The 27998-nt window shown below is 36.0% G+C and overlaps 1 protein-coding gene across 1 annotated transcript in view; it reads right to left on the bottom strand.

Moving 5' to 3' along the window:
* Ndst4 (N-deacetylase and N-sulfotransferase 4) overlaps positions 1–26625 on the bottom strand; it is a 233409-nt gene extending 206784 nt beyond the window's left edge. The window contains exon 1 of the mRNA XM_038311564.1: positions 25648–26625. Coding sequence (XP_038167492.1) covers positions 25648–26625 — 978 coding nt within the window. The remainder of the gene's footprint in view (positions 1–25647) is intronic.
* Between the last annotated feature and the right edge of the window lie 1373 nt (positions 26626–27998).

Genomic DNA, 27998 nt, shown 5'->3' with positions numbered 1-27998 from the left:
CTCACTATCCAAATATTTAAATATATTTCAAGTAGTATCAAAATTTCTAAAAATATGTGCTTTTAGCTGGGGTTAAAAGCACCTTCTAACAGGTTCAGGACTTTCAACAATCACTCATTTACATTGAATTGATGTGTTTCCCAATACATGAGATTTGCAAGAGGCAGTGTGCAAATGCACAGACAGGTAGTATGATTTTGTTATAAACATAGCACTAAGAGGGATAAAACCAATTTTTGATTATACCAAAATATAACCATCTAGATCAATGATAACAAGTTCTCATCTTAACAAATATTTAATATTTTTAAAGCTATTGACAATATTAAATTATGTAACATACATCAAATATTTTTAACAGTTTAGAAATATTTGCCTTATTCTGTAACCTAAATTAATGGAGTTATGCGTTTATGTACGTTTCCATTATTGTAGATAATTTCCCAAGCCCCCAAACGAGGAACATATTTACTAGAAAAATTTTTAACACATATCTTGTCTTGCTCCATGATTAATATTGTAGATACTTTTAATATTTAATCAATGAAATGGCATGCATATTTATCTTATAATACATACTAAAAGCAAATAATTAAGCTTGTTCAGCTGATTTTGATTTCAACTGCTTTACTTGTAAACAATTTTATGAGATGTGGTTTTGCTTCAGAATAGTTCTAATATTTTGAATCATAGTATTTTTTTTTTTTTTGGTTTTTCAAGACAGGGTTTCTCTGCAGTTTTTTTAGAGCCTGTCCTGGACCTAGCTCTTGTAGACCAGGCTGGCCTCGAACTCACAGAGATCCGCCTGCCTCTGCCTCCCGAGTGCTGGGATTAAAGGCGTGCGCCACCACCGCCCGGTCTGAATCATAGTATTTTAAAAATTGATAATAAGAATGCAATTTTGCTAAAAGCAAATACGATGGATTTGGTAAACTTGACAATAAAGTATGTTTGTGTTAATTAGATCATTTGTTACTCATCTGGTGATGTATTCCTGATTTTATATTGGCATTGTGTTTGTTTTGTTTGTTTTATTTTTTTATTTTATTTTGTTTTGTTTTTCGAGACAGGGTTTCCCTGTAGTTTCTAGAGCCTGTCCTGGAACTAGCTCTTGTAGACCAGGCTGGCCTCGAACTCAAAGATCCACCTGCCTCTGCCTCCCGAGTGCTGGGATTAAAGGCATGCGCCACCACCGCCCGGCTTATATTGGCATTGTGGATCTGATCTCAGGCCATTCTGTTTTCACAGCAAACATTTTGCCCAGTGAGGTCTCTCTTAAGCTCTGGGCAGTAAGATTTAATGACAGATATAGTGAGGAAATTAACTCATCTGCACACAATAACATCTTCAACTCTCCCTCATTTCCAGGTTAGAATAAAATAAACAAGAGTTTGATTTTACCAATTCTTCCCGGTGTGACACCTAATGAGGCAGTACTATGTGATAAATCAAAAAAGATTGTTTTAAAACTGAATAAAATATCCATTGTAGAAGAGGAAGATTGTTAAGCTTTGACTTGAAAAAAAGCTAGGAAGTACTGGATGACCATTTTAGCAGATATTTAAAAGAAAAATTTTTAAATGAAAATTTGTTATGTGAGATATTTAGTAATTATTTTTGAATAAGTTAGAATAGTTGAATGATACTATCAAAAAACAATATTCATTTCTTAGTTATATAAACTTGCCCTAAGGAAAGCCAAATTCCTAAAAAGAAAAAAGATGTTACTACAGAGAATAAACCTGAACTGGAAACAGTTCTCACATCCAGAGAGTGGTAGACTGAGATTAAACAGACAACTTAAGTACAATCTCGGCCTACCTTATGAGTCAACTGGAAAAGTACACACTGGTAAAGATTTTGAAGTCTAGTGGAGAAGTAGAAAAGGTATTTGAGGATACACGACATATTTAGACAGGGTCATTACTTTAGAATTATGTCACAACTGTCTCAGGACACTTGATCTCATGGGTTCTCCAGACATGAAAGCTCTGGCTCTCTCCTCTTTATATAGCCATGTACTCCCAAATTAACATCCTTTTATGTGTTACACCCTATTTTGGGAAATTCTCAATGTATATTAGAATTTCAGGCTTCTGCACTGTGGGACACTTTATGACTAGGTACCTCTCAAAGTAAAATGATGAATACAGACCTCCATAAAATGAAGCATAAAATAATTTTCTCAACATTCAAGTTATACCAGTTACTAAAGTGTTAAAACTATGAACCCAGCATGCATTATACTCTTCAGGAAAGGAAAGTCCAAATAAGGAACTGAAGATTATGGGTTTTCATGACCTTCATCTCTCTGAAGCTGCCTCCCGAACTTCTGAATTGTGAGCTTTTCCTGTATCCCAGCTCCTTTAAATACATTAGACAATGACATGGCCCCTTCTTATACTGATCCGTCCTTAAATATTAAAATTTATGTTTTATAATACCAAGCAATTGAACATAAAAAAAATATGTAACACATGGCAAGTTTGTTTCCCCATAAGGGAAAAGAAAGAACTGGGCAAAAAAAAATGTTTATATGTTTGAGAGGCATCAAGTTCTTGGGATCAGGGATGATTATAACTAAGTTACTTTCACTGCTATTTGGTACATTTATCTAAGGCAACATTGTTTCCACCTGTTGCCTTGGCATATATTCTAGAGGGTATTGGATTTCTGTTACAACCATCTGTACATATTAGTAAATATTGGTGATATGAATATTTCCTCTTGATACCTAATGTGATGTATGGACCACTTTTGTGATTTTTTAAAAATAAAACCTGTGTACCCTGCTGTGAGTCTTACATGTAGACCTTACAATTTCATGTTAAGGCTTTCCTTGTGAAAAATACTCTAAATATGTAAGCATTTGATTTTCAGCATGTTCTCTTCCCGTGACTGATCATTTAATAAAATTCAGAAGATGTAAACTCCACATTTCAATTTGAAAAGAAACTTATGCTGGTTCACACTCATGAAAAGACAGGACGTTATTTCTTCATACCTGTGTCATAGACATCCTTCTATTATTTATTGATTTGTAATAAAATCAATCTTATCCTCTATTCTAGGTGGCATTCGTGGTAAATCCAGAATTCCAATGGATTTTGTAGTGTTGCTTAATTTGATGTGGCTTGGTCCAGGAGAGAGAAGTGCCTAAGTGGAGTCAGCACCTTAGCTGGGATTGGTGCAAAAGCAGCAATTTCGATTAGCAAGTTATTGAGAATCCAAAGAGAGGTAGAGGCAGTAAGGGACAAGATGGCATCAAATGAAGTCTAACAGGCTATGGGAGTGAGAGAGCAGTGATGGAGAAAGAAAGCAGCAGGAATTTGAGCTGACCTCAGTCATAGCAGCACGGGTGTTCCGTGCTCACACCACACACTACTCTTGAGGCAGTTGTTTGGTTAGGAAAAACACCACCGGCCGCAGTTCAGGGATATTCTCATTTTGGTACTGACCAGTAGGTCTCCTTATTTTTGCATAAATTACAAATTGGTTTCTGGTTCTAATTCTTTGAACTTACAAACATTGCATAGGTATAATATTTTTCAATTGCCCTTCACAATGGGTTAAGATATTTAATTTGTTTCTGTCTGCAGTTCACCATTGTCTTTCTTATAAAACATTTAAATTTGAAAAACGACACTGCTATATCAATGCCCTTAGAACAAATTACACTAACGTGATAGTGTTCATTTATACTTCTCCAAAGATGAACACAGTCCTGTAGTCTGCTAAGTTACATGTAATCATGACAGAGTTATGGTGAGGTTTACAGAGCTAACTTAGTTTCAAAAGGCTGCTGATTTGCCTTGGAGGTTCTTTCCAATTTAATTTAAGTTCCTTATCCAGGGAGCTGCTCAGATGATTGGTGGTTTCATAAAGCATTCTGAAAGGCCATTTCATTGGCCATAGGATATAAACTTGGAATCAGATTTCCTCTACCCAGTCTATGATAGAAAGCCACTTTCACAATGTGCAGTACAACTTTTATTGGAAATTGTTGTATTGCCATAAAGCCAAACTTAACTATATTTCTGGTCATGCACAGTGAATAAATATTTATGCCATGATTTAGGCATAGTTGTACACACCCACAACCATTGTTGCTCATGCTATCCTTGTCCTCAAAGATTCATCATCTTTAAGGAAGGTTAAATTATAGAAAAAAATGTTGTCCCTGTGTCTGATTGCTTCTGGTCAAAGATTTCAGTCTTGAAAGCTTGGCACAGTAAGTCTTAATAACCATAGCAATGGAAAATTCTGCCAAAAAAAGTCCACCATTTTAGACAATTTTCCCCCCGTTTTGATTATCTTCTTTCTAACACATAACACACACCAGCACATTGCTTGACTCTCCCTTCCTTATATGGTGAATTATCTTTAAAATTTCAATTTAAATGGACTTAGTATTTCCCATACATCAGACAATTTAAGCAGTTTTTTATATCCATCAGCTTTTCAACATTAATAAAAATAGACTTGCGTTAAATTTGCATGCTAATGTGAGTTTAGTTACAAACACCTTGAGCAGCTTTATAGTAATGCCCCGGCTTACTATTTCATTTCAGCTTCCTCCATCATACATGTATTTTTGAAAGGAAAATATCATTTGAAGAATAATGGAACGTGTCATTAAGTGTTAGCTTATACATATCATCTAGACTCAAATATAAGAGCCTGCCATTCTTGAAATTGCAGTTATTAATAAAGACCCAGTCAAATAGCATTACTATGTGAAAGGATTGATGAACAAGAAGTCACAGACTGTCACTGGGCTTGTAATTTGAAGAAAAAATTTAAGCAAAGAAAAATCACACAGATAAACAATGCCTTACTGTAGGAGGTAAGCCATTTATAAACTACGCATCTATATTTTCATTTTATTTATGTCTACATATATTGTATATGTACCTTATATTATTGGATTATATATATCCAAGAGTAGGTAACTCAATAATACATAGTAACAGAGGTTGATGCTTTCTATTTAGTCATTTTATGAACAGAAACAGTTTATCTCCAATTCCCTGTTCTCAGTGTGGCCACTCTGAGGCAAACCCCTGTTGGTCAAGTGGCTCTTGCTTCTTTGCTACACTCTTCTGCTCACAGCCAATATGATTTCTTGCTTTGACGTGACATCGCTCTGCTAACGTGGGTCTGGGTGACCTGACTCCCACTCTCTGCTTCAGATCCAGAAGGCTGAATTAAAGTGTACTCACCGACACTGGTAGGGCTGATTTCAACTCTGACTTTCATTCCCTCTTCATAAAGGACTTCAAAGTCTTATTCTCAACCCTGGCCAACTGGAGTTCACATGCATTTCCACCTCCTACTTCCCCAGTCTTTTTTTTTTTTTTTTTTTTTTTTTTAGATTTACAATCCCATTGTTGCCATGATCCTGATCTAACCTTTCTTACTTTCTATTTAGTACTCTGTAACTTCTAAACAGTCTCACATTCTATAAGGCATGCTTGCACAGCTGCTCATTACTCTGACTCTTACCTTGATTGGATTTCTCCCTCTTTCCCTCCATCTCTGTCTGTCTGTCTGCCTGCCTGTCTGCCTGCCTGTCTGTCTGTCTGTCTCTATCTATCTATCTATCTATCTATCTATCTATCTATCTATCTATCTATCATCTATCTATCTATCCATCCATCCACCTATCTATCTATCTATCTATCTATCATCTATCTATCTATCTTTCTCTCTCTATTTCTGTCAAATCATCAAGCTCTGTACACACACACACACACACACACACACACACACACACACACACAGCATCATCATGTCTGTATAGCATCATCATTATCTAAATAATCCAAGTCTAACATCAAACAATCATGGAAAATGTCTTTTTTTTCCTGGTTCTGCCACTTGCTCACTATTTACCTTTAGTCTACATATTAAGCATGCTCTCCTAATTATTCAACTGCAGAATATCTTTGGAAAATATGCTCTCCTGTCTTGTCTCACAGAACTAACTCTTGCTCTTATTTTTGGCTTTTTATTCTTCAATACCCAGCTGTGTCTCTAACAAAAACAGACAGCCTGTCTCAGTTCCTCCCATCTGTAGTGGCACTTCATTTGTATTTTAATAAATAAAGCTTGCCTGAAAATTAGAGAGTAAAACAGCCCCAATAGCCAGTCTTATAGACCAGAGAGGGGCAACACGCACTTTTAATCCATTAGCCACACTAGTTTGCCATAGAAACTGGATGGTGCATGCCTTTAATCCCTGTGGTGCGCGCCTTTAATCTTATCCCTAAAGAGGAATATAAAATGGGAGGAGACAGCTCACAGACACAGTCTCATTCTGAGATTCCTGGAGGCAGGATTCCATTTGGGACTAAGGTAGAGGAAAGAGTCAGTGACTGGTTGTTTTGCTTTACTGACCTTCAGATTGAATCCCAATTTCTGTCTCTGAGTTTTTATTAATCGTGTTTCACCCAGCCATTCCAAATTGTGATTTTTCTCTGAAAGAAATTTGGCTCAGTTCCTGTTCATAAAAACCAATCATTAAAGACAAAACGTCTAACGATTTTTCACCTAATCAAGAACGAAATCTGAAATCCTTAACCTGTCTAGGAACCCAAACTACTTTTCAGATTTGTCTTCACGTATTTACATAAAAATGATATCCAGTCCCTTTAGGCCCACCTGCCATCTTCCATCTCAGAATATTATGCTCTGCCCTTCCTACCTGGACGTTTTTTTCTGGTTGGTTACCTTCTCCATCATTCACATTCAGTTCCCTTATATATAAAGCCAAGTGTTTGCCAGTGGATAGTTACTTAATAGAACAAATATTCTTATGATGGAGTGTGATATGAAGGTGATACTTTAAAGCTAATTCTTTCATTTCTAACATTATATCAAAAATCCAAGCTAAAGATGTACCCTGAATATAATTTTATACTACTTAGAAGTTACTTAAAAATTGAAACAATTCTTACAATTTAACTTTCACAATTTTAATTAGAATGTACCTCCAATTCATTTATTTGACTCTTGATATGTATCTCATGCTTAAAACCAAGCACATTTATGTACGTATTGCTTGAGTAAAATAACAGCAAGAAGCAAATGAGTAATCATTTAATAGCAATGTCAGGGATAGGGAGACATGGATTAGCAGGTAATGAACTTGCTCCATATTTACTAAAACTGGTCAGATAGAGCCATAACCAAGCATTTTAGAACTGTTCAGAGCTCTGATTCGGCACACCATAAGTGCCCTGATGCTGGAGTGAACTAGTGGCCCTCCCTTAATTCCACACGTAAGAGATTGAGACTCTAGTTTAATCTTCAAGCTCTGGGTTCAAATGAAGTAACTTTCCCCAACATATAAGATGGTGCACAACTGAAGAATTCACACATCAACCATGTACATGTACATGACACATAGGCATGTACACATTCAAGCACAAACAACACACACACAATACTTCTGCTGTGTTTCAAAATAGACTCAAAGAAAAAGTGCAATTCTAAAAACGCTCCTTTTAATTTGTGTTAAGAATTGAATGATTTTAAATGTATACAATACTGAGAATAATCTCTCATACAGAACAGATGCTAAAAATGTCACCATCATTGTGGCTCCTTGAAGTCCATGGCTTTATATCACTCACTCTCATTACTATTTCACTTCTCTTTCAGTTCCAAAACCTAAATGCATAAGTTATAGTCCACTCATGAACATAGATAGCTGAGTTTTCATAATAAAAAATTAGGTTTTCTTTGCTTGGTAAATATATTACTCTAGATTTACAGTTAATATTTGACAGACATACTTGCACATTTCCATTTTGTTCTCCAAGAATGAACATGTCAATCATCTAGCATACATTAATGAGTGACTTTGTGCATAGTTATGAGTTTGTTATATGTGGCTAGAAGTTTCTATGTAGCAACACTACACCAGAGGAAGGGTTGTGCTCAGACAGGAGAGTGGTATTTCTCTGCTAGCTTGATGTTCAGAGCCGAGCATGTGGGTTAATTCCACCACAATTTCAAGACTTGCAAAAATGTTAATTGTTTTTAAATAATGAAATTAGTAAGCAGATGCACATGTGTATGTATGCTTAAATCTGTGATAGTTTGCCAGAATGTTAACATGGCAAATTCAAAGTATCTATTTTATGTCCTAAAATTTGAGATCACCAATGCAAGCAGGTCAAGAAATGCTTATATTTTGAAATTAATGTGTGTATAGCATCTAGATGCAGTAATTGTCCTTAACAAGCTCAGGAAAAAGCATCAGCTTCATAGATTTTCACCGACTGCACCAGAGACATTGCTTTATTTAATAAATACAGCATTTATGTTTCCGTGTGCATTTATGTATGTGGTGCGTATGCTCACATGCATATGCAGGTACACAGACTTCATGTATTTGTGCACAGACTTCCACACATGTGGAAGCCAGAAGCTGATATTAGATGTCTTTCTCAGCCACTCTCCACCTTACAAATTGAAGGTCTATGGCTTGAAGACAAAGCTCACTGATTCAGCTAGTTTAGGTACCCTGCTTACTCCCGGAATCTCCTGCTTCTGTCTCCTACATTCTGGGATTAGTTGCAGGATGCCAAGTCCTCCCATTTGTGTGGATATTTTTAGGGATCTGATCTCAAGTCCCCATGCTTCCTGGCAAATAACTTACACATTGTCCCTTCTCTTCATTCCTAGTAGGGGCATTTATTTTTCCTAAAGCTTGTTAAGTCATTTTAGTAACATTAAATGATGGTGCTGCGCTGATTATCCCTACCTTTGTATTTGAACAGCAATGTCATAGTGAGGATATTATTGCAGAGGAGCATGCATTATTTCTCAAAATTCTTCATGTACAGCAAGGGCAATCAGAGTGTTGGATGGCTCCATTCTAAGATCGGGTGTGCCTGTGTTGTGGGAACATGCTGGGTCATCGTCCTCTGTGTTGTGTGGCTGTGTAGAAAGTGATTCATTTTCTTTCTATTAGATTTGATTTCTTTGCAAGGTGTGTTCTTGTTTTTCTTCTTTTCAAAAAACCAACTATCCTAACACTGTGCACTATATTTGTTATCCATTATGATATACGACATGTTAATAAAGACGTGCCTTTTGCTGGAAAGACATAGGCTCTGAAGTGACTTCTCCTGCTTTGAGGTAAATTCAGCAATGTTTGAATTTAGCATTTTCAAAACCTGTTTCAATTTCAAGGTCTCTTTCAATTTCCCTTCTTTTCAGTGGCAATGGCACAAAGTGAAATTGTAATAGCTCCCAAGGTCCTGATGAGGAGCAGAAGGAGAGAGAACATGAGAAAGAAAGTCAGGACCGTGAGGGAACCTCCAGCTGGCGACAGATGGGGAAGGTGACTGAGCCCCACATTGGAGCACTGGACTGAGCTCCCAAGGTCCTGATGAGGAGCAGAAGGAGCGAGAACATGAGGGAGAAAGTCAGGAACGAGAGGGGTGCGTTCACTCATGGAGACGGTGGGACAGAACTAATGGGAGATCACCAACTCCAGTTGGAATGGGACTGATGGATCATGCGACCAAACCCGTCTCTCTGAATGTGGCCAACAGCGGGGGCTGACTGAGAAGCAAAGGACAATGGCTCTGGGCTCTGATTGTTCTTCATGGACAGGCTCTGTGGGAGCCTTCTCAGCTTGGTCGATCACCTTCCTGGACCTGGGGGGAGTTGGGAGGACCTTGGTCTTAGCATAGAGTGGGGAACCCTGATGGCTCCTTGGCCTTGAGAGGGAGGGAGGGGAGGTATGGGTGGAGGGGAGGGGAGGGAAGGGGGAGGAGGAGGGAAGGGAGGGGGGAGGAGGAGGGAAGGAGATGGAAATTTTTAAATATAAAAAAAATAAACCATGAGGAAAAAAAAAACAAAAACAAAACAAAACAAAAAAAAAACAAAGTGAAATTGTACTCCACAGGAGCTCCCAGCTTTTATTATTTTTTTTTTAACGGTAGAGCAGTATGAAGGGCTTAGAATTATATACCCTTTGCAGGCAGTAAAAATTAATTGTGCTTTTTATTAAAAAATTAAGTGGTTTCATAAAAGTCAGAACAGATGAGTAGCAGAGAGTGTGGAAATCATTCTAAAGTTACACACACACTTTCACAACCAGTCACACACACACACACACACACACACACTTTCACACACAGTCACACACATACATCACACACACACTTTCACACATACATCACACACACACACTTTCACACACAGTCACACATATACATCACACACACACACACTTTCACACACAGTAACACACACATATAGTAAATTAGATTTGTTAAAGCTAGGAACTAAGACCTCTTGCTTTTTACAGTATTATGTAGCACTGAGAGGAAATATTTCAGGATATTTCTTAACGTGATGGTGAGCAGCAGTTCAGGATGTGCAACATCACTACTCACCAAAGAAAACAAAGTGGGCCATTGATTTCTGATTCCAGAGCAAGGTGGTAAAATGAGAACTGGTCAAACCAAGGCAAAGTTTGAGAAATTTGTTGGTGGGAACACTAAGTAGGGGTATGAGCACCATAATTTTATAGAATGAACAGTGACAAAATCTTAGAAGATATCAAACCCATGGATCAAAATACTAAACAGTAGGCGTTTAAAGATTCTTTAAAAAAAAAAAAAACCTCTGGAGCACCTACTCATATAGATCTTTTCCCCTTTAATTTACTTTCCCATCCATTTGAATATAGCGGTTAATCAAACAGTCTTTCATTGAGAGTTTGTTTGCAGGGCTCCTCCCGTTGGCTCTAGCACCAGACTTAGTCACAGCTGCATTAAATTTTCTGAAACCGCTGAGACCAAAAGAGGAAAAATAAATTCCAAAAGACAGACAAAGAGGAACCCCCAAACTCGTGGAGCGCTTGAAGTATTGCTTGTGGCCCTTACACAATCTATTAGGCTGCATTTTTAAAGTGTCTGCTTAGAAAGTAATTGGCAAACCTGCTCGGTCTGTAATTGCCGCTACACCCCACATCTTTTACTGCAAGAACTGATTCTCTGGTCCTTCCTCAGGTCATTTGCTTTCCTGCTTCCACACGGTTCCCATATAAAACTTTATTGTTTATATCCTGGCACAACCCGCTACAATAGTAGCTATAGTTGTCTAGTTAATAACTCTTCCCAGAGGAATTCATTTATACCTGTGGAACCAATTTCTATGTGTTGGTAATCAGTGCTTTCCGATTTCATTCTGTAAAATGACACAGGTCTTTCCCCGTTTGTATTGATAGGAGAAAAAAAAAAGTCCAGAAAATGGTTTCAGGCCTCAGATGTATGGCATCAGCAGAGGTTCATACATCCCAGTTTGGAAAGTTTGGTGAGAAAACAAGTTAAAATACCTACTATAAACCACTGTGATCTTAACTGCACATACTGGATGTATTTCTTTCTTCATAGACCAAAGGAGTTTTCCACTTTCAATGTCAGGCAAAGTGCTATTAGATGAGCTAACACTAACAACCTATAAGAAATTCAGGAACCAACTTTAAACCTGAAAAACTTTATGCTTAGATGAGGTAAACTCAGTGAAAAAGTTGAAGATAAGCCCTCAGGGAGAAGAGCTGGCTGCATGAGCCTGAAAATCTACACCTGCATCTTCAGCACCCACATAGAGACGATGACTGCTGGCCCGTGCCTGTAATCCAAGCACTTGGAAGAGGATAGATGCACGGATCCTGGCATCTCTCTAGCATGAAGAAGCTTTAGTCACAGCTGTGAGCTGTAGCTTCCATGGAGAGCAACAAAAGACATCAGTACAGGGAAGGGAGGATGTAAACCTGCACATGCATATTCAACTCATTTTGCACATGCACACATACATACACATGCATACTCACACAGAAACAGATACACACACAATAAATACAAAAATGTTTGTCATGAAACTTGAACGTAGCATGATAAGAAACAAACGATAAGGGTCCGTTTTAAGCAGGACAGATATTGCTTGGGGGCATTGTGAAAATCCAGGAATTTAGGAAGTAATAGGATTTGCATTTCCAAATAGGATTTGTACCACCCGGCAGCAGTATTTCATAAGGACACTTACACAAAACCTCTCACTTATTCTCACCAAGTTGAAATTAGTCTCCTGTCATTCACAGGGGATATTCCAGGACCTTAGTGCTTGCCTGAAGCCACAGATGACATTGAACTTTTTGACCAAGCACTTGCCCTGTGTGGTGTCTACAACCTGTGCAGCTTGGAGTAAAGAAAGCTAGCACAGATCATGAGGACAAACTCTGTCCAAAGCAGAACTGAGGAAAATGGCACAAGAGTTCATCATGCCTATTTAAATAGGCATGCAAAATAAAACATGCCCTGTTTAGCTATTCTTAGACTATGGTTCTATCAATACAGAAAGGGTGGAATTCAAATTCATGGGCAAATAAAGACTGATGTCTTAACTATTTGCAGGTATAGTCTTGACTACTTGCAGTTATAATTAATCTCTTATAGGATTAAAATTGTTTAAAGTAAGTAAAGTAGGTGAATTTTGACATATCTATAAATGACCTGCTTTTACATCTATAACTTAGGATATTAAAATGATATCCAATGGCCTATATAAAGTTTTGGAATATAATGCCATTTTAGAGAGAACTATACTAGACCCAAAGATATGTGGATTATTTAGTTTATAGATAGATATATGATACATCCATGGTAGTTTAATGCTATAGATAAAATAATATATAGATTGTTTAAAAAGCTCTAGGAGCCTCATGCATTGTCTTATATGTGAAACATTAATTCTGCATAGCACTCATTTTACAATTATAAATTGAATAGGAAATCATGATAAATTGAAAATAAAATAAGAATGTTGAAAATAAGTTCTTGTGCTTTCCCTAAATTTACCGAGTACAGGTCTTTTTATAAAATGAATTGTATGATTCAATGCTGCCCACTAGTACTGTATGGCAGGCAGACAGCTGTGATCATCAAAAGATGTTTGGGTAACTTGGAGAATAAAATAATATATTGTCCATATATAAGTTTTCTGTATATACAGAAATTCTTAGCAAAGTAAAAACTTTGGTTATTTTTAGTTTATACATATTTTAAGATTTTCTCATAACAACCTTTATCTCAAAAGAAAAATAATCAAATCAAACATTTTATATTAACTAGATAAAGAATATTGAATATAAAATATCTTCTATAAAATATTTTTAAAAAGTGTAAGCAAGCAAAATAATATCTATTGCAATAAATTCAAGTTTCAAATCAAATAATCTCAACAAATTTTGCCCCGTAATTTAAAATATGTATCTTAGATATTCAAGTTAAACTTGAGTGTGTATCTCTAAATTAATATGTGTGAACACAGAAATTTTGCATATATTTCTACAAATACTATTTATTTCAATATTTTATTGCAATTCTTTTTATAATTATTAATGGTATACTTAACTATAGTAATCACATCTTTTAACCTTAAGGAATGATTGTGAATTGTTTCAAATGGGTGTGATGTCATGGCTTGTTAGTCCAGTTCTAGAGAGGATGAAACAAAAGATTAGAGACTGAGATCAGTTTGGGCTTCATACTGAATTTTTATCCTCTCTGTGCTATAAAATAAGAACCTTTCTCTAAGAAAGTAAGTAAGAAAGAAAGACAGGAAAGACAGAAAAACCAAGAGAAAGAAACACAAATAGTTGAATCATCACTAATGCTTGACCATAACACATAGTAAATAAACACAAAGTTTTGATTTTGTGTGCTAACTATGAACAAAATCATTAGAGCAGGAAGAAAGGATTTGGGTCATTCACCAAGTTATGTCAAGATCCGATGCATTCTAATCTCAGCATAAACATTGGCAACCACACTGAATGGTTTGTAAAAGTTAGACTGAATGTAAGATTGAATGTACTTCTGTCATATTAAACTATTCAAAGATGTACTTATATCTTTATACAGCAGTATCAGGTGGGAAATTCCTTAGTGTATTTGTTATTTATGAGAGAGGCTTGAAACATCTCCTGGTGATGAACTCCAGGTTTCATTAAAATTGCATACACTAGCTAATTAGACAAATTAGATACAGTGATCTTCATATGAACAATTCAGCTAGCATTAAATTACTTAATAAAATAAATGGTGTTATCAGTTTACAATATATTCCAACCTCTGGAGTGCTGCAGTGAGAAACTATAAGTGAACTATTAGAATCCATGGAACAAAATCAAAATATATTTTCATCATAAACTTTCTTGTGAATTCTATATTATTTAGTAAAAAGCTTTTATGTCCAGGCACTCTTCTTAGCACTGTTCGTGGATTGATTTATTTAATTTCCACACACAGGAAGCCTGTTTGTTGAGATGATTAGGATTAGTGAGGTATGCGAGGCCCACAGTTTGATATATCGAACACACAATTGCAGTTAATGAAGAGTTGTAATTAACAGCGAAAAGTCATTTTTCCTCAACAAATAGTGTTTTGAACACTATTTTATAATCTTCCAAAGGTAATTTTTCTCAATCAAGTTTTCTTCAGTAAAACTTATATCCAAATATAAGGAACTTCATTCACGCCAGATTTTTTTTTAAAAAAATTAAAAACTGAAAAATGTCCCCTCTTCATTTGCTTTCCATATTAAAAATAACCAAGAGAAACAAAGAAAATTTTACTTCTTTCTTGAGCTAAGAAAGCACTACACATCCATTGAAAAGGTGACTCGGTATTTTGCTACCATTGTTGTTTTTGAGAAGGCAGATGCCACTGAAGTTTTCTGCCTGAAGAAAGCAATCAGAAGGTTGCAATCAGGCTTGTGTTCTCCTGAGTCATTAACAGCGTACCTGCGCAGAGATTTATTTGGGTTTATTCTGTTTCAGCATTTAAGAACAGGGTTTATGAATTGGAGAATCATTGTCATTCATTGATTTCTGAAAAAAAGTCACAGCTATTATGTCTTTGAATATTGCTTTTTTTATTATTTTCAGGAGGTATGATTAGAGTCACCACTGAAAAGAATTAAAATTTTCATACTACAACAAAATAACAAAATCAATTTTTATTCTATTTCTAAAAGATACAGCACTGAGATACCGGAAATAAAAAAGCGCGCGCGCGCACACACACATATACACACACACACACACACACACACTAATTTGATGACCAAAAAGATCAGATTATAAAACTACCAGATGAAAAAGAATTCTTAGAAAAAATATTTCAAATATGATGTTAGTTGTTTTATAATGTAACAAATGAGGTCTAACTCATCAGGAACATGTAGTAATTCTAAATTCTTTAAAGCCTCAAGAAAATCACAATGGTTATAATATTAAATTTTTTAGACTGAGACTAATAATAAAATTGTTAGTAAATTTATCAGTTAATGGAGATATTAAAATATTAAAATTTTTAGAATAACAAACAGAATCTTAAAAAATTCAAAACAACTGAGAGACACAATTAACAGATTTTGCAAACATAATTTCTAGACTTCTGACCACTCAAACTGAAGATATATACTTTCTCACACCCAAGAATTATGACATTCATTTACTGATGACAAATTTCAAGAAAATTGGAAAAGGCTATCAGCGTAACAATTATAGAAGGAGAGAATGAATGAAGACTGTTCCAAACACTGAACTGGAAAACAGACCAGAGAAGGTGAAGAAAAAAAATAGAATTTACCAATCTCTATTAAACACTTGAATTAAAATGGTGGATTATATAAAACAAAAGACTAATTTAAATCAAAATGTTATAAAATCAAATGGTAACTAATTTCATAGTTGTATTAGCAAACCTTATTAATAATATAAACAAGGATATTAAAAAATAAAATAGAAGAATTTCAGGGAAATAAAAACATTGTAATCTCACAAAGGTAATTTATTTTATAAATGCTTCTTTATTTTTGTTTTACGTATATGGCTGTTTTGCCTGCATGTATGTCTATGCACTTTGTGATAGAATGCCCACAGAGGACACAAGAGAAGTCGGATCCCTTGGAACAGGAGTTTCAGAAAGCTTTGAGTGACCAGGTTGGAACTGAAATTTGAAGCAAGGTCTTCTGAAAGAGTAGTCAGTCAGTACTCAGCTGTATCTTCAGTATTCACAAAGATAGTTTAAAATTGAAACACACTAACCCTAATCAAAACAAAATTATTTATTAATTTTGAAACATGTCAAAATAAAATATCTAAGCTTTGATAATTTAAAGACTGTTTAAATAACAAATAAAAAATAACACTTTAAAAACATGTAGCATAGACAAAACATGAATAAAAAGTGATTTCAATCCTATTCCATGGTAGGATCATGAGTTTGATGCTAGTCTGACCCCGAGCTCCAAGCAAGCATGGTTATATAGCAAAAACCTATTTCAAAAGTCCAAAGTCAGTGAACAGTCCGCTCCCAAAGGATCACACATAATTATTAAATAACGATGTATTTTACTATAGTAAAATTTAAATATTTCTATAAATCTGATAATGACATTAAGACACGTAAAGGGAAACAATGTCTGATTTGTAGAGAAAAATTATTGCACATGTGTCTTCTGAAAACATCAAACTACATCTTACATGGGAAAACCTCATAAAGACCAAAAATGTGAAATTGAAATGAGAAAAGCATGGGCTGTACAAAAAATGTGAATAAAGAAGAGTAATTAAATATATGAACAAAAGCATTCAACCTTATGATGAAGAAAATGCGAAACGTTAAAAGTCTGACAGTCTTAACATTGGGGAGAGGATCCATGAGAACAAGTTTAGTGAAGGAGGTGTAGAAGTAAAATTATAAAAGGATTAACTTCTAAAATAACTGCAATGAAAACTATTTGTAGATAATATATATGGTGAAGATCTATACTGCCAAAGGGGGCGATGTGACATTGTAAACAATTTATTGTTTAATGACACTTCCACATGTAACGACTGATTAAACAAAAGGATACCCACCAAATTCAGGATGCTGGATTTTCTCCAGTGGAAAAACATGACTTACCATTGGGAGCATCAGGGTAAGGGTATGCATAATGATGTCAATGGTGTGTGTAAAGTTTACTCTACCACGAAGAAGTAACAGACATGCGGTAGTATGCTCTCCAGAATATATGAAATGCTAAGCATCTGATAATAAGTAACACTCCTGAAGAATAGTTGATTGAGGAAGAGTTATTGTAGTTGTTTAGTTGTTTGTCAAGGAGATTTCCCAGAGAGAAGCTGTGTGTGCAGAGACTGTTTGGTTGAAGAGCACTGCAATGATGTGCAGATGTTGGGATATTTCAGAACCAATTACATTATCTCAGCTAGCTTTAGTCCTGTGAACATTCATTCATTGTCCGTCTCTGTGTCTGAAATACTACCTGTGACTAATATCATAAATAAAACTTTTCACAATCTATTAGCTTAACTCACTACCAGCTTCTACTACCCCATAAGCTAAGAATGTCATCAGCTGGCCTGCAAAGACTATGGAAAAGCTTCCCTCATCTTGCTATAACTTCCTGTCTATGTACCCACCAATGCATTTTAACTTGCCTTGCTTTAGGAATTTCTCTGTTCTGTACAACAATAGAACTTCTTTATGTTGGAACATGATATTTGAGAGGATCTCAATCTGTGTTACTGTGCTGAGGTCAAACAAACTTGGCCCTGGAAAAACTAACCCTTATTTATTTTAAAGTGAGAACTACAGGGTTTGCTATTTTGATTTTTTTCTTTGCCTTTTTTTGTGTGTTTATTTTTGGATTGACATGTTTGTTGGAAATGATCAACCCTACCAATAGACTAAAGGAATGGATTTATTCTACACAAGTAACACACAGGGGAGTGAAAGATCAAGACTAAACTAAGCTGATCTAAAGCATTAGCCTGCTTTCTGATTTATAGCAGCAGTGACACATTCCAGCTCCCTCAGGATTGTATAACCAAGGTGCTATTTTCCATTATAATTCAATTTATTCAGAAAAACTATGGATTTCCACCAGGAGCACAAAAGGAGTATTTTGTTTTTTGCTTTGTTTTTCTCTTTAGTCATATTTTAGATATGAAACCACATTGGTGAAAAGGTGATAATTATAATAACAAAAACATCATGGTTTAGGCTGAGAAGAAAAATTATGTTCTAAGCCAATTAATTTATAAATATATATATATATATATATATATATATATATATATATTACTGCTATACTAATGCAAAGAAAATACCATCTTGACTCTCCCTAGAGCATCTAAGCATTTGCCCACAAAGATAATGATTACCCTATCTAAGGGTTCTCTTTTCCACCTTTCTCAGACTTTGAGAGCTTGGTCACTCTCAGCAGGATACCTTATAATGTTTTTTTCCTTTTCTACGTACACACAACTGTAATTCAAGTAGGAAACAAGATCTCATAACTGCAACTGAGTCCCCCACCCCCATGTTCAAGAAGCTAGTCTCTCAGCAATTAAATTATTATATAAACTAATCAAGGCACACTTAAATATTTGTATAAGGCCCATTACCATCTGGCCTTTTTGAGTGCAAATAAATTCAGGGAGGACTTAATCTTTAGAATGAAATCCAATTTGCAATTAAAAACAGAATATCCTCAACATAAAACTCATTTGCCACAGGTCTTGTTGTAAAATATACTTTTAGGGTCTTAGAGGTGGCACATGCAGTTCAGATGGGCAAGGAACTGATCAAAACAAAAATGAAAAGAGCAGGACAAAAATAAATATATATTTAAAATAGTATTCAGGGTCGGAGGAGAAGACTGAGTCAGGAAAGTGTTCTGCATACAAACTTGAGGACTGAGTTCAGATCTGCCACACCCATGTAAACACTGATCCATGTGAAAGGACACTATACGCCTGGGACAATGGTTCTTTTGTTTTCCTTTTTGAGTGGTGTTCTTCACATATAAGCAGGACAGGGAGACAGAAATAGGAGAATCCCTGGAGCTCATTGGCCAGTCAGTTCCTGGAAATTAGTGAGTTTTCATTTGAGAGATAAACCCTGTCTCAAAAAAAAAAAAAATCAGGTGTAGCTGAGGACATAGAGGAAGATAGCCAACATCAAACCATGGCCACTGTATGTGCACACATGTGTATGTGGACTCACAAATAAGTATACAGCACAATTCCACACTTAAAACAATAGCAATAGATGAAAAACTCCTACCGTAGTAATATTGATTTTATAACCAGGACACAGATTAACATGAAAGCATATGGATAAAGCATATGTATTTCTATCTAAAAATTAAGCACATTTACAATGGCCAGTGCCATCAAGAAAGACAGTGAACATGAAAATAAGAAAGAACCATCTTAGTAGACTTTAATCTCCGAGTAGGATAATTATGTGAAGTTTTAGCTCCCTTTTTCTTTTGCTACTCAAACACTATGCAGTATTCTAAATTTCAGGGATTTTTATGAGAGTGTTATTTGGTACCTCTCACAGTGATGTCAAGAGTCATATGGAAATTATTACTTAAAGGGTCATCAATAACTAAAGACAGTGAAATGTTCTGATGAATGAGCCTCCTCTATTTCAGGAGTACTGTACTGTTCTTAGTCAGTCATCCCATGTTTCCTCCCCTCTGACTTTACACTGCTCTCTCCTTCTCTCTTTCTCCCCAGTGACCAACCCACAAGAGGCTTCCAGTATGACAGTGGTTTCAGCCCATGGATTAATTTAGCCTCTGTGAAACTGATTTTCCATGGTGTCCTAAATAGTTCAACCAACATTTGTTCTTACTTGATCCATTTCCCTTAGTTATTGTGACTGTGTTTTTTAACTATTAAACCCAAGTATTTTAACTGTACACTGCCACATTGTTGGGAAAACAGCAAACAGTCAGCTTTTCTCCTTCGATAGCTTAAACTCAGATGCCCTGCATTTAGCAGGGCTAAAAGTCAGTAAAGTTTCCAGTCTTTTTAATACTCTTATTCTTTCCAGTACTTTTCCATGTGCACAATTTCGTAGCCACTGACTGATTCATAGCGGCTACTGAATTTTCCACTTATTTGTTCTTCAATGAACACACAGGGGACTCCAGGCAGTTTTAAGTCATGAGCTCTCCTGATCACCCCAGAGCTGAGATTACTTTATCCAAATGGCCAGTTAGGCTATCTCGTTCTTTCCTACTCCTTATCTTATTTGATTCTCACCACCAGTGAGCAAATTTACATTGTCATTGTAGCTCTGTATAATCTGAAGTGAAAAGATAATGAACACAGTCAAAGTTAACTCTTTAATACTGGCCCCAGTAAGCAAACTTGATCCTAAACCAGAATCATATAAACTGAAGCAGAATTACTCAAATTATTATACTATGCATTTTTTCTATTACTTATTATTGGCTTATGTACATGCATTTACATAATGCTATGTTTCACTTTATTCATTCTTAAAATATAAAACATTATTTTTTTTGGTGCTGTTGTCTGTTCTGACCATGCATAAAATGAGCATAGCACTTAGCAATATTAATATTAAAATTAGCATAGAATCAATATTCTAAAAGTGATAATAGATAAGGTTGTAGATGACTTAACTGTATCGTCAAAAACGTATCTAGTGACACATATCTGTTTTTCTTTAATCTTACCTGAAATCATGTCATCTTCTAGCTGCAGATCTATGTAACTCAAGTGGTACTCGATATCCAACAGATCTAAGTCTTATTTGTGTAGTACCGATGGAGCTCTATAGCCTTGTTCTAAACAATTCCCTCAAGATCTGGCCATACAGCTGCTTATGTACACTAGTGCATCCTTTAGTTATCATCAGTAACTCACCATTTTTAAAAAGACTTTGGTTCTGCCAGCCAAGGCTCAGATTGGGCTGCCTCACTGGTGTTGAGCATTCTTTACCTGAGGCTGCTAGTACACTATTAGTTCTTCTCTGAAGCCTTAAAACCACATCTCCCATTAAGCTGTTTCTGTTTCTTAGAAGAAAAGATATTGTCACATTTTTTTTCTTCCTGTAATAATAGTAATTTGGTCATATGAAACACAATTCTTTCTTGAGCTACAGATCATTGTGTGCCTACTCTCCTTCTGCTAGCAAGTTCAGCAACTGCACTGCGCATGTTTTGAGGGGCTCTCTGTAGGTGTCAGGCAGACCTCACAAAAGGGTCTCACCTCCTTATCAACCTTGATCAAGATTGTGGGGTATCTGATATCAGGCAGTTTATTTCCAACATATTTAAACACGGTGTAATTTGAAAAGGAAGTTTCTTGATGTAATAACTCTCCAGTGCACACAAAACTTAGATTGGTACTCAACTCAGTAACATGACATTTCTTTTTTAAAAATGGGTTCAACTGCCTGTATTAGGTTATGGGTCTAGGGAAGTTCTCTGGCCTGCTTTGGATCATATAGATAGCACAGAGACCATTTGGGATATTAGCCACCATTGATTTTATTTGTGGGAGGTTGGCAGAGCTTTTCGCTATATAGATAATGTAAGGGTTACTTAACTATTAAGTATTTCCAATCCTGGTTATGGGAGCTTTGGGTATCCTAGCTATATAGATAATGCAATGGTTGTTTAGATTATTTGGTATCTCCAATCCTGATTGTGGGAGCTTGGGCAGTTCCCAATGCAAGGGTCATTTAGATGATTGGATATCTCTGGTCCTGCTTGTGGGGCCTTGAAAAGGCCTGGTCCAACAGATAATACAGATTAACCAAACTGTTAGTTACTTCCAATTTTCAGCCTTTTATAAAAACAGGTTATGTGCTCTTCCCTTTGAAAGAAGGATCCTAGGTGCTTCACCTTCCTGGTTTCTTTGAAGATCTGTGGGCACAGGGACCTCCATGCTGTGCTCCCAGAAATATTTTTGTAGATTTTATTTAAAAGAAAAGATAACATGCATAAATGAGCAATAACACATATTAAACTAAATTATTCACTTAGCATATATAATATATTTTCCACTGAATACCCAGTTTGATGGATGTTTTCATGGTACATAGTTTTTTATGTTTTTCATTCTCAGTAAAATGTTTACTTATACCTGACTTTGAAAGTTTATTTTTAAATGAAAAAGATCTCATTGTTTTCTTAAAATGTCTCCTTATGGAGCAAATTCAGTTTTTTCAGTTCACTAAGCTAAATATACTGTGCTACCTCACAGAAATCAAATGGAAAAAGACTATCATGATTACTTTAGATTAAGAATTTAAATAAAAGAAAGTTGTGATGAAATATATCCTGACTGGTGACTGCTCTTTCAAGTAAACTAGAAAGTGCTGGTTGGTATATTTAGCATCAAACTAGGAGGAGAACCTGTATCAAACAGGTGGAAGTCGAGATTGACACCTCAGGGTGTCCTCTGACCTTCACAAACACACTGTGGCATTTGCACACCTACACCTACACACACACACACACACACACACACACATACACACACACACGAGCACTACTAGACCTCTACAAAATTAGTCAAAATTTTCTGTGTACAGCCTTTCTCTTCTGCTCTTTAAAACTGTATGTACTAAAAGATGTAAATTCATAGCATGAATCAGTGTTTATGTAGAAAAGAAACCAATATGCACAGCATCTGATGGTACCAAATGAAGATGTTGGAATAACACCCTTCACGCCCACTGCTGCACACCTGCTGATCTTGTGAGCTCATTAGAAAACATGCTACATTTGCAAAAGAAATGGGACTTGAGATATCTTTTAATTTTTTCTTTTTAATTAACACATGATAATGTTATGTATTCATTGGTATAGTGTGATATTTCAAAGTATATACACTGTGCAATAATTAAGTCAGGGAAATTAATATTTTTCCATCATTTATGGCTGTGGACTTCAGGTTTCTGTTTGCTAGTTTGCCACAAAACTTAAAGCAGATTATTATGAACTATAGGCATCCTGCTACTGGGCTGCAGAACACTAGACCTTCTTCATCCTAATGGGACATTAGTACCTACTGTGCAATAACCTTCTGTGTCCCACTCTCTTCCTTCCTAGCCTCTAGGAATCATTATTCTACTTTATAACACTTCGTTGTATTATTTTAAATGGGAATATTATGAATTTTAGTAGTGACACTGAAGCTGATAAATTATATTTAAGCATGATGTGGGATTTCCCTCTGTATACTCTGATTACCATTGATAAATAAAGGAACTGCATGGGGCCTATAGCAGAGCTATAGGGGAACAGAGCTAGGCAGGGGAAAATAAACTAAATGCTGGGAGAATGAAGAGCAGAGTTAGAGAGAAGCCATGTAGCCCCCTGAAAACAGACATTGGAACTTTAGCTGAGAAGCCACAGCCACATGGAGATACACAGGCTAATAGAAATGGGTTAAATTAATATGTAAGCATTAGCCAATAAGAAGCTAGAGCTAATGGGCTAGGCAGTGATTTAATTAATAGAGTTTCTGTGTGATTATTTTTGAGCTAAGCAGCTGGGAACCAACAAGCGGCCTCCTTACTACAGCAGCAGAAATACAGAAGATTTAGTTGAGTAGAAAGGTGGACTAACCAAACAAAAATAATGTATATTGTAAACTAGTAAAGATAGGTATAGAAGAGGTAAATTTTGGGTGGATCATATGGAACCTTAAATCAATTTAGTTTTATTAATTAGATCACATCATTTTGTCTTATGTACAGTAGATAGTCAAAGAGAAATAGTTTTTGAAGATATGTAAGGGTCTCAGCCTTGGGGCTGGGGAGATCGCTCAGCAGTTAAGAACACTGGCAGTTCTTCTAGATGACCCTTGTTCAATCTACAGTACCCTCACAGTAGACAGCCTACAACCATCTTATTCCAATTTTAGGGGATCTGATGCCCTCCTCTGGCCTCCATGGGTAGCAGGCACACATGTGGCACAAAGACATGTATGTAGCCCAAACACCCATCAACATAAATGAAAAGAAATAAAACAACATATCATATATCTGATGATAAATGAAGGTGTGGATGTGAAGAAAGTTATAATAAGCAAGTAAGCGTAAGCTGATACAGCCGATATAAAAAAAATCAGAGTGGAATTTTCTCAAAAAGTTGGAAATAGATCTACCACATGATCTAGCTAAGCCCTTACAAGCATATAAGCAGGCTGACCTTGAACTCACAGAGATCTGCATGCCTCTGCCTCCCAAGTGCTGGGATTAAAGGTGTTTGCCACTACCGGTAGCCTGATGTTCAGCTCTTTTTGTATATAAAAATTTCACAACTTTGTTTAGTTTCAGTATTCTATTATCTTGCTTGGGGTTACACAGTTTAAGAAGTCATCAGTATTTTGCATATCCAGTGAGCATTGGTGAAGAACCATCAGCTTTTCCTTACAAATAAATTTCCTAGCTAGATTTGAGTTCGCTAATTTAGATTAAATGTTAAAAATCTTTTGATTTATGTTGTTCTTTAGGTCCAAATTATAAATTCCTGTTCTCAGGTTTCAGATTAGAAATTTAACACTCTGAGAGCATTTTGAAACACATGACCTCTTTTAAATTTAAGATAAAACATTGATACTTGAACTAATTGAAGAGAATAATAAATTCATTTAAAAAGAGAACTCCCAACTGCTACCACTTAAACACTTTGTATCTGATCCGAATGATTTATTTATATCCAAATCATGATGTTTTGCTCCGAGACTCATTAGAAAGAGTTTGCTGATCTTCATAGACTTTGAATTTTATTTTTAAAAGTGAACTAGTGTTACTGGTATGAATTCTTTATCTACTAGTGGTTATAACATTTTAGATTAAATATTATTTGTTATTTGAAGTAGCATGTAGGGTTCATCATTGCACGGCAACAGCTAAATATCAGGACTGAGAAAGACAACACAGCAAACTTTTGTCCTTTTATATAATACTAATGCTACTAAAATTTGTGTTTATATTTTCTAAAATACTCTGCACAGGGTCATTTTAGTTATATACAAACCAAGACAAGATACCATTGAAATGGCATATGAGAATGTTGGACTGAAATTTAGAAAATTATTCTCAGACTAGTTAACCTTGTGTACTCTATTTTATACTTTTGTTCGTTCCTTCTGGGTATGTTCTTTAGACTGGTTGTCTTTAACTCTTGCTTCAGTCTCCTAAGTAGCTCGAATAGAAGTGCATCACCCTGCTCAGCTTTGTAGTTGGCCTCGTCTATATTTAGTAGCAGTCACCGGGTCAGTTTGCTTGGCTTCAATGAGTCTAGCAATGGAACAACAACATTTACCGCTCTCTTTCCCAAAACAATATCATAAATTAGAAGAGATAAAAATGAGAGCTTCTTAATTAAGGGCAAGCCCTTTAAAACTATTTTTGTTAATTCCAATATTTGCGATGTATAAATGTTTCAGGAAAGCTGAAACGGTGCTTGCATCATTTCTGGGCTTTTGGCTGGGACTGACATAAAACAAACTCAGGGGATGCAGCTCAGTTACACTCTGGGATATTTCATTGTTTCTATTGTACTTTGTTGTGTGTTCAGAGAGAGAGAAAGAAAGGGGGGGTCTTGTTTGCACATGTGCATGTCTGTGCTCATGTGTGTGTGCACAATAGTTAAGCAGTAGCTAGAATCAGTGATTATGGTATAAAGTATTTTAAAGATTATGTTTTATCAAAACCACAAAGTCAACAAATCACAAATTAAGTTATCCTTTATCTACAGTCTTACCTTCACATCTTTGACATTCATCCTTGTTCCCTCCTTCCCCACAAATATGTCATCAATGTCCACAAGGATGTACCTATCCAAGGACAAACTCAGCCTTTTTCCTGACAAGAAGGAGATGGCATCTATGAAGATGAGCTTGTGTAGCCAAAAGTTCAAGTTGTTGCCAAAAAGAACGCGCTGGATTCCATCATGAAGCCCCAGATCCTGAATTATTGTGGCATAGAGTGTTTTGCTGGACAAGAAAGGGAGGGGTTTCTCTGTCTGTAACTCCGTTAAAAGCACTGGCTGGTAGGTAGAATGGTTATATTGGAAAATCGTCCAGTCTTCCCCAGGAAGAGGTCCCCTTTCAACCTTTGGGCCTTTGGTAATGTGCAGCAGAGGAGACTGCGGGTTCACAGAGCAGTCCTTCAGAGCTAGATTATTGAATAAGTTCAAAGGAAAACCTTTCAGTTGTGTCGTTGGTAAGCTGTTCTCGTTGGCTTTATGAAAACCAATTATGCTAACACTGTATTCGATACAGTATTTTTCTAAAAGCTCCCGGTTCCATGAGTCCATGCTGACATATTTCAAAATATTTTCATAAATAATCAACGTGTATTTCCCTTTGCCACTATCGGTAAGAGGTGGTATGTCTCCCTTGCCTGGAGCAATGACCATCTGGTACTGAAAACGGCTGGACTCCAAGATTGCTATAATATCTTGACCGAGCTGAGAATACTGGCTCTCTACAAAGAGGAGGACCGTGGGGTCGGTTTTGGATGTGTCAATAGGCTTGGCGGTTTTCAGCTCTATGGACCGATAAGGGAGGATTTTGATGTCAGCACATTCTGCTTCGGCTGTGGTTTCAATGAGTGTCATTTCCTGTTTGTAGCCAGAGTACAGGAAGTAGGCAGAAATGACGATGCTCACCAAGCAAAAGGTAGCTAAAAGAACAATAAGTGTTCGAAAGCTTCTCCGAAACCTCACAATAAGATTCATTTTAAAAATCAGTGCTTTGTGAGTCTTTTCCGGCTTCTTTCCCTAGGGTGCCATGGAGAACATGTAGTAAGATGTTGCAAATTTTCCTTCCCAAGCATTCATGTAACCATTGCAAATCATGGGAGATTCTCGAGGTGGTGACAAATAATTCAAATCTTGTAGGCAGTGGACTAGGAAGGCAACAGCAGAGACTGTCTATCCAATACCAGGAATTTCTGCAGAGTCCTTTAAGCATTATCTGAAAAAGAGGAGAAACGTGATAGCTAGAACCAAAAAAAAAAGGGTGTTCCTGTTTATGTTTACATGCTTGTTGATATCTATGGAACCCATGAAAGGTTACTCTAGTCTTGTTAAAATGACAGTATCCTAATGGTATCTGCTGATAACTTGCGTCTTAATATTAGACACATGGTCCATCTAGATTGCCACACCTTCTGTAAAGCTCTGTGGCAGTCTGTTTTGACTTTGCTCGAATATCCACACATACTGAGACACACTGAGATCAGTTCCCACTAGTTCTCTTGAAGAGAAGCATTAGAGGAAGAGAAAATTCAATTCTTGATGTTAATACTTTGGTAAGTTTTCTATTCTGACATATGATAGTGAACTTCTTTTGAATGCAAAAAGGATGAGATATCAGTTTTAAGTATTAGAACAGTTCCTTCTAATATGCAATAGTGAAAAGAGAAAAAAAACATATGGGACTAGAATCTGTCAACCCAAAGAATAATCAAAATTTAAATGTGACATTTATTTAACATCAGTTTGTTCTGAATTAAGATGATAGATGCATATATCACAATGGTACATGCCTGTTCTCTCAACCAGCTTATGTTTTAACTGGAGGACATAACCTTTACATTCAGCTTTCTCATTTCTCCATCCTTAATGATAGCGGCTTGTTCAGGTGAAAAAGTCTGGCCTTGATGAGGTTAAATGAGTAATGTTTGCTATGTCCTGCATTGGCGCTAAGAGATGTTGTGACGATATTGTGTAGAATGTCAAGGAGATGGAGTCTGGTCTTTTTGTTTCTCTTACCCAGTGCTCTGTCTTCTACACTAGGAAAAGGGCAAGGACAAGGCCGAGTTTGAAGGTAGGGAGATGAACTAAAGTTAGCATATTACTTTGCATGTATATACAGTATTATATAATATATTACAATATATAATATAATATTAATATAATACACAATAAATCATATATCAAAATCATTTAGATCATTTAAAAACACACTTGTAAATGAGTCATGAAAAATTAAGGAAATTAAATCCAGGATAATAGGAAGATTATTTGAAAAGTTGTTTCACAATTTTATAAAAATATGTAGCATGCCTTCTTAAGGACTGCAAATTGATATGCTAAAATTTTAATTT

The sequence above is a fragment of the Arvicola amphibius genome, chromosome 14 (genome assembly GCF_903992535.2).
Source record: "Arvicola amphibius chromosome 14, mArvAmp1.2, whole genome shotgun sequence".
NCBI lineage: Eukaryota > Metazoa > Chordata > Mammalia > Rodentia > Cricetidae > Arvicola > Arvicola amphibius.
The sequence above is the reverse complement of the archived record's forward strand: the minus strand, read 5'-3'. Positions and strand labels throughout refer to the sequence as shown.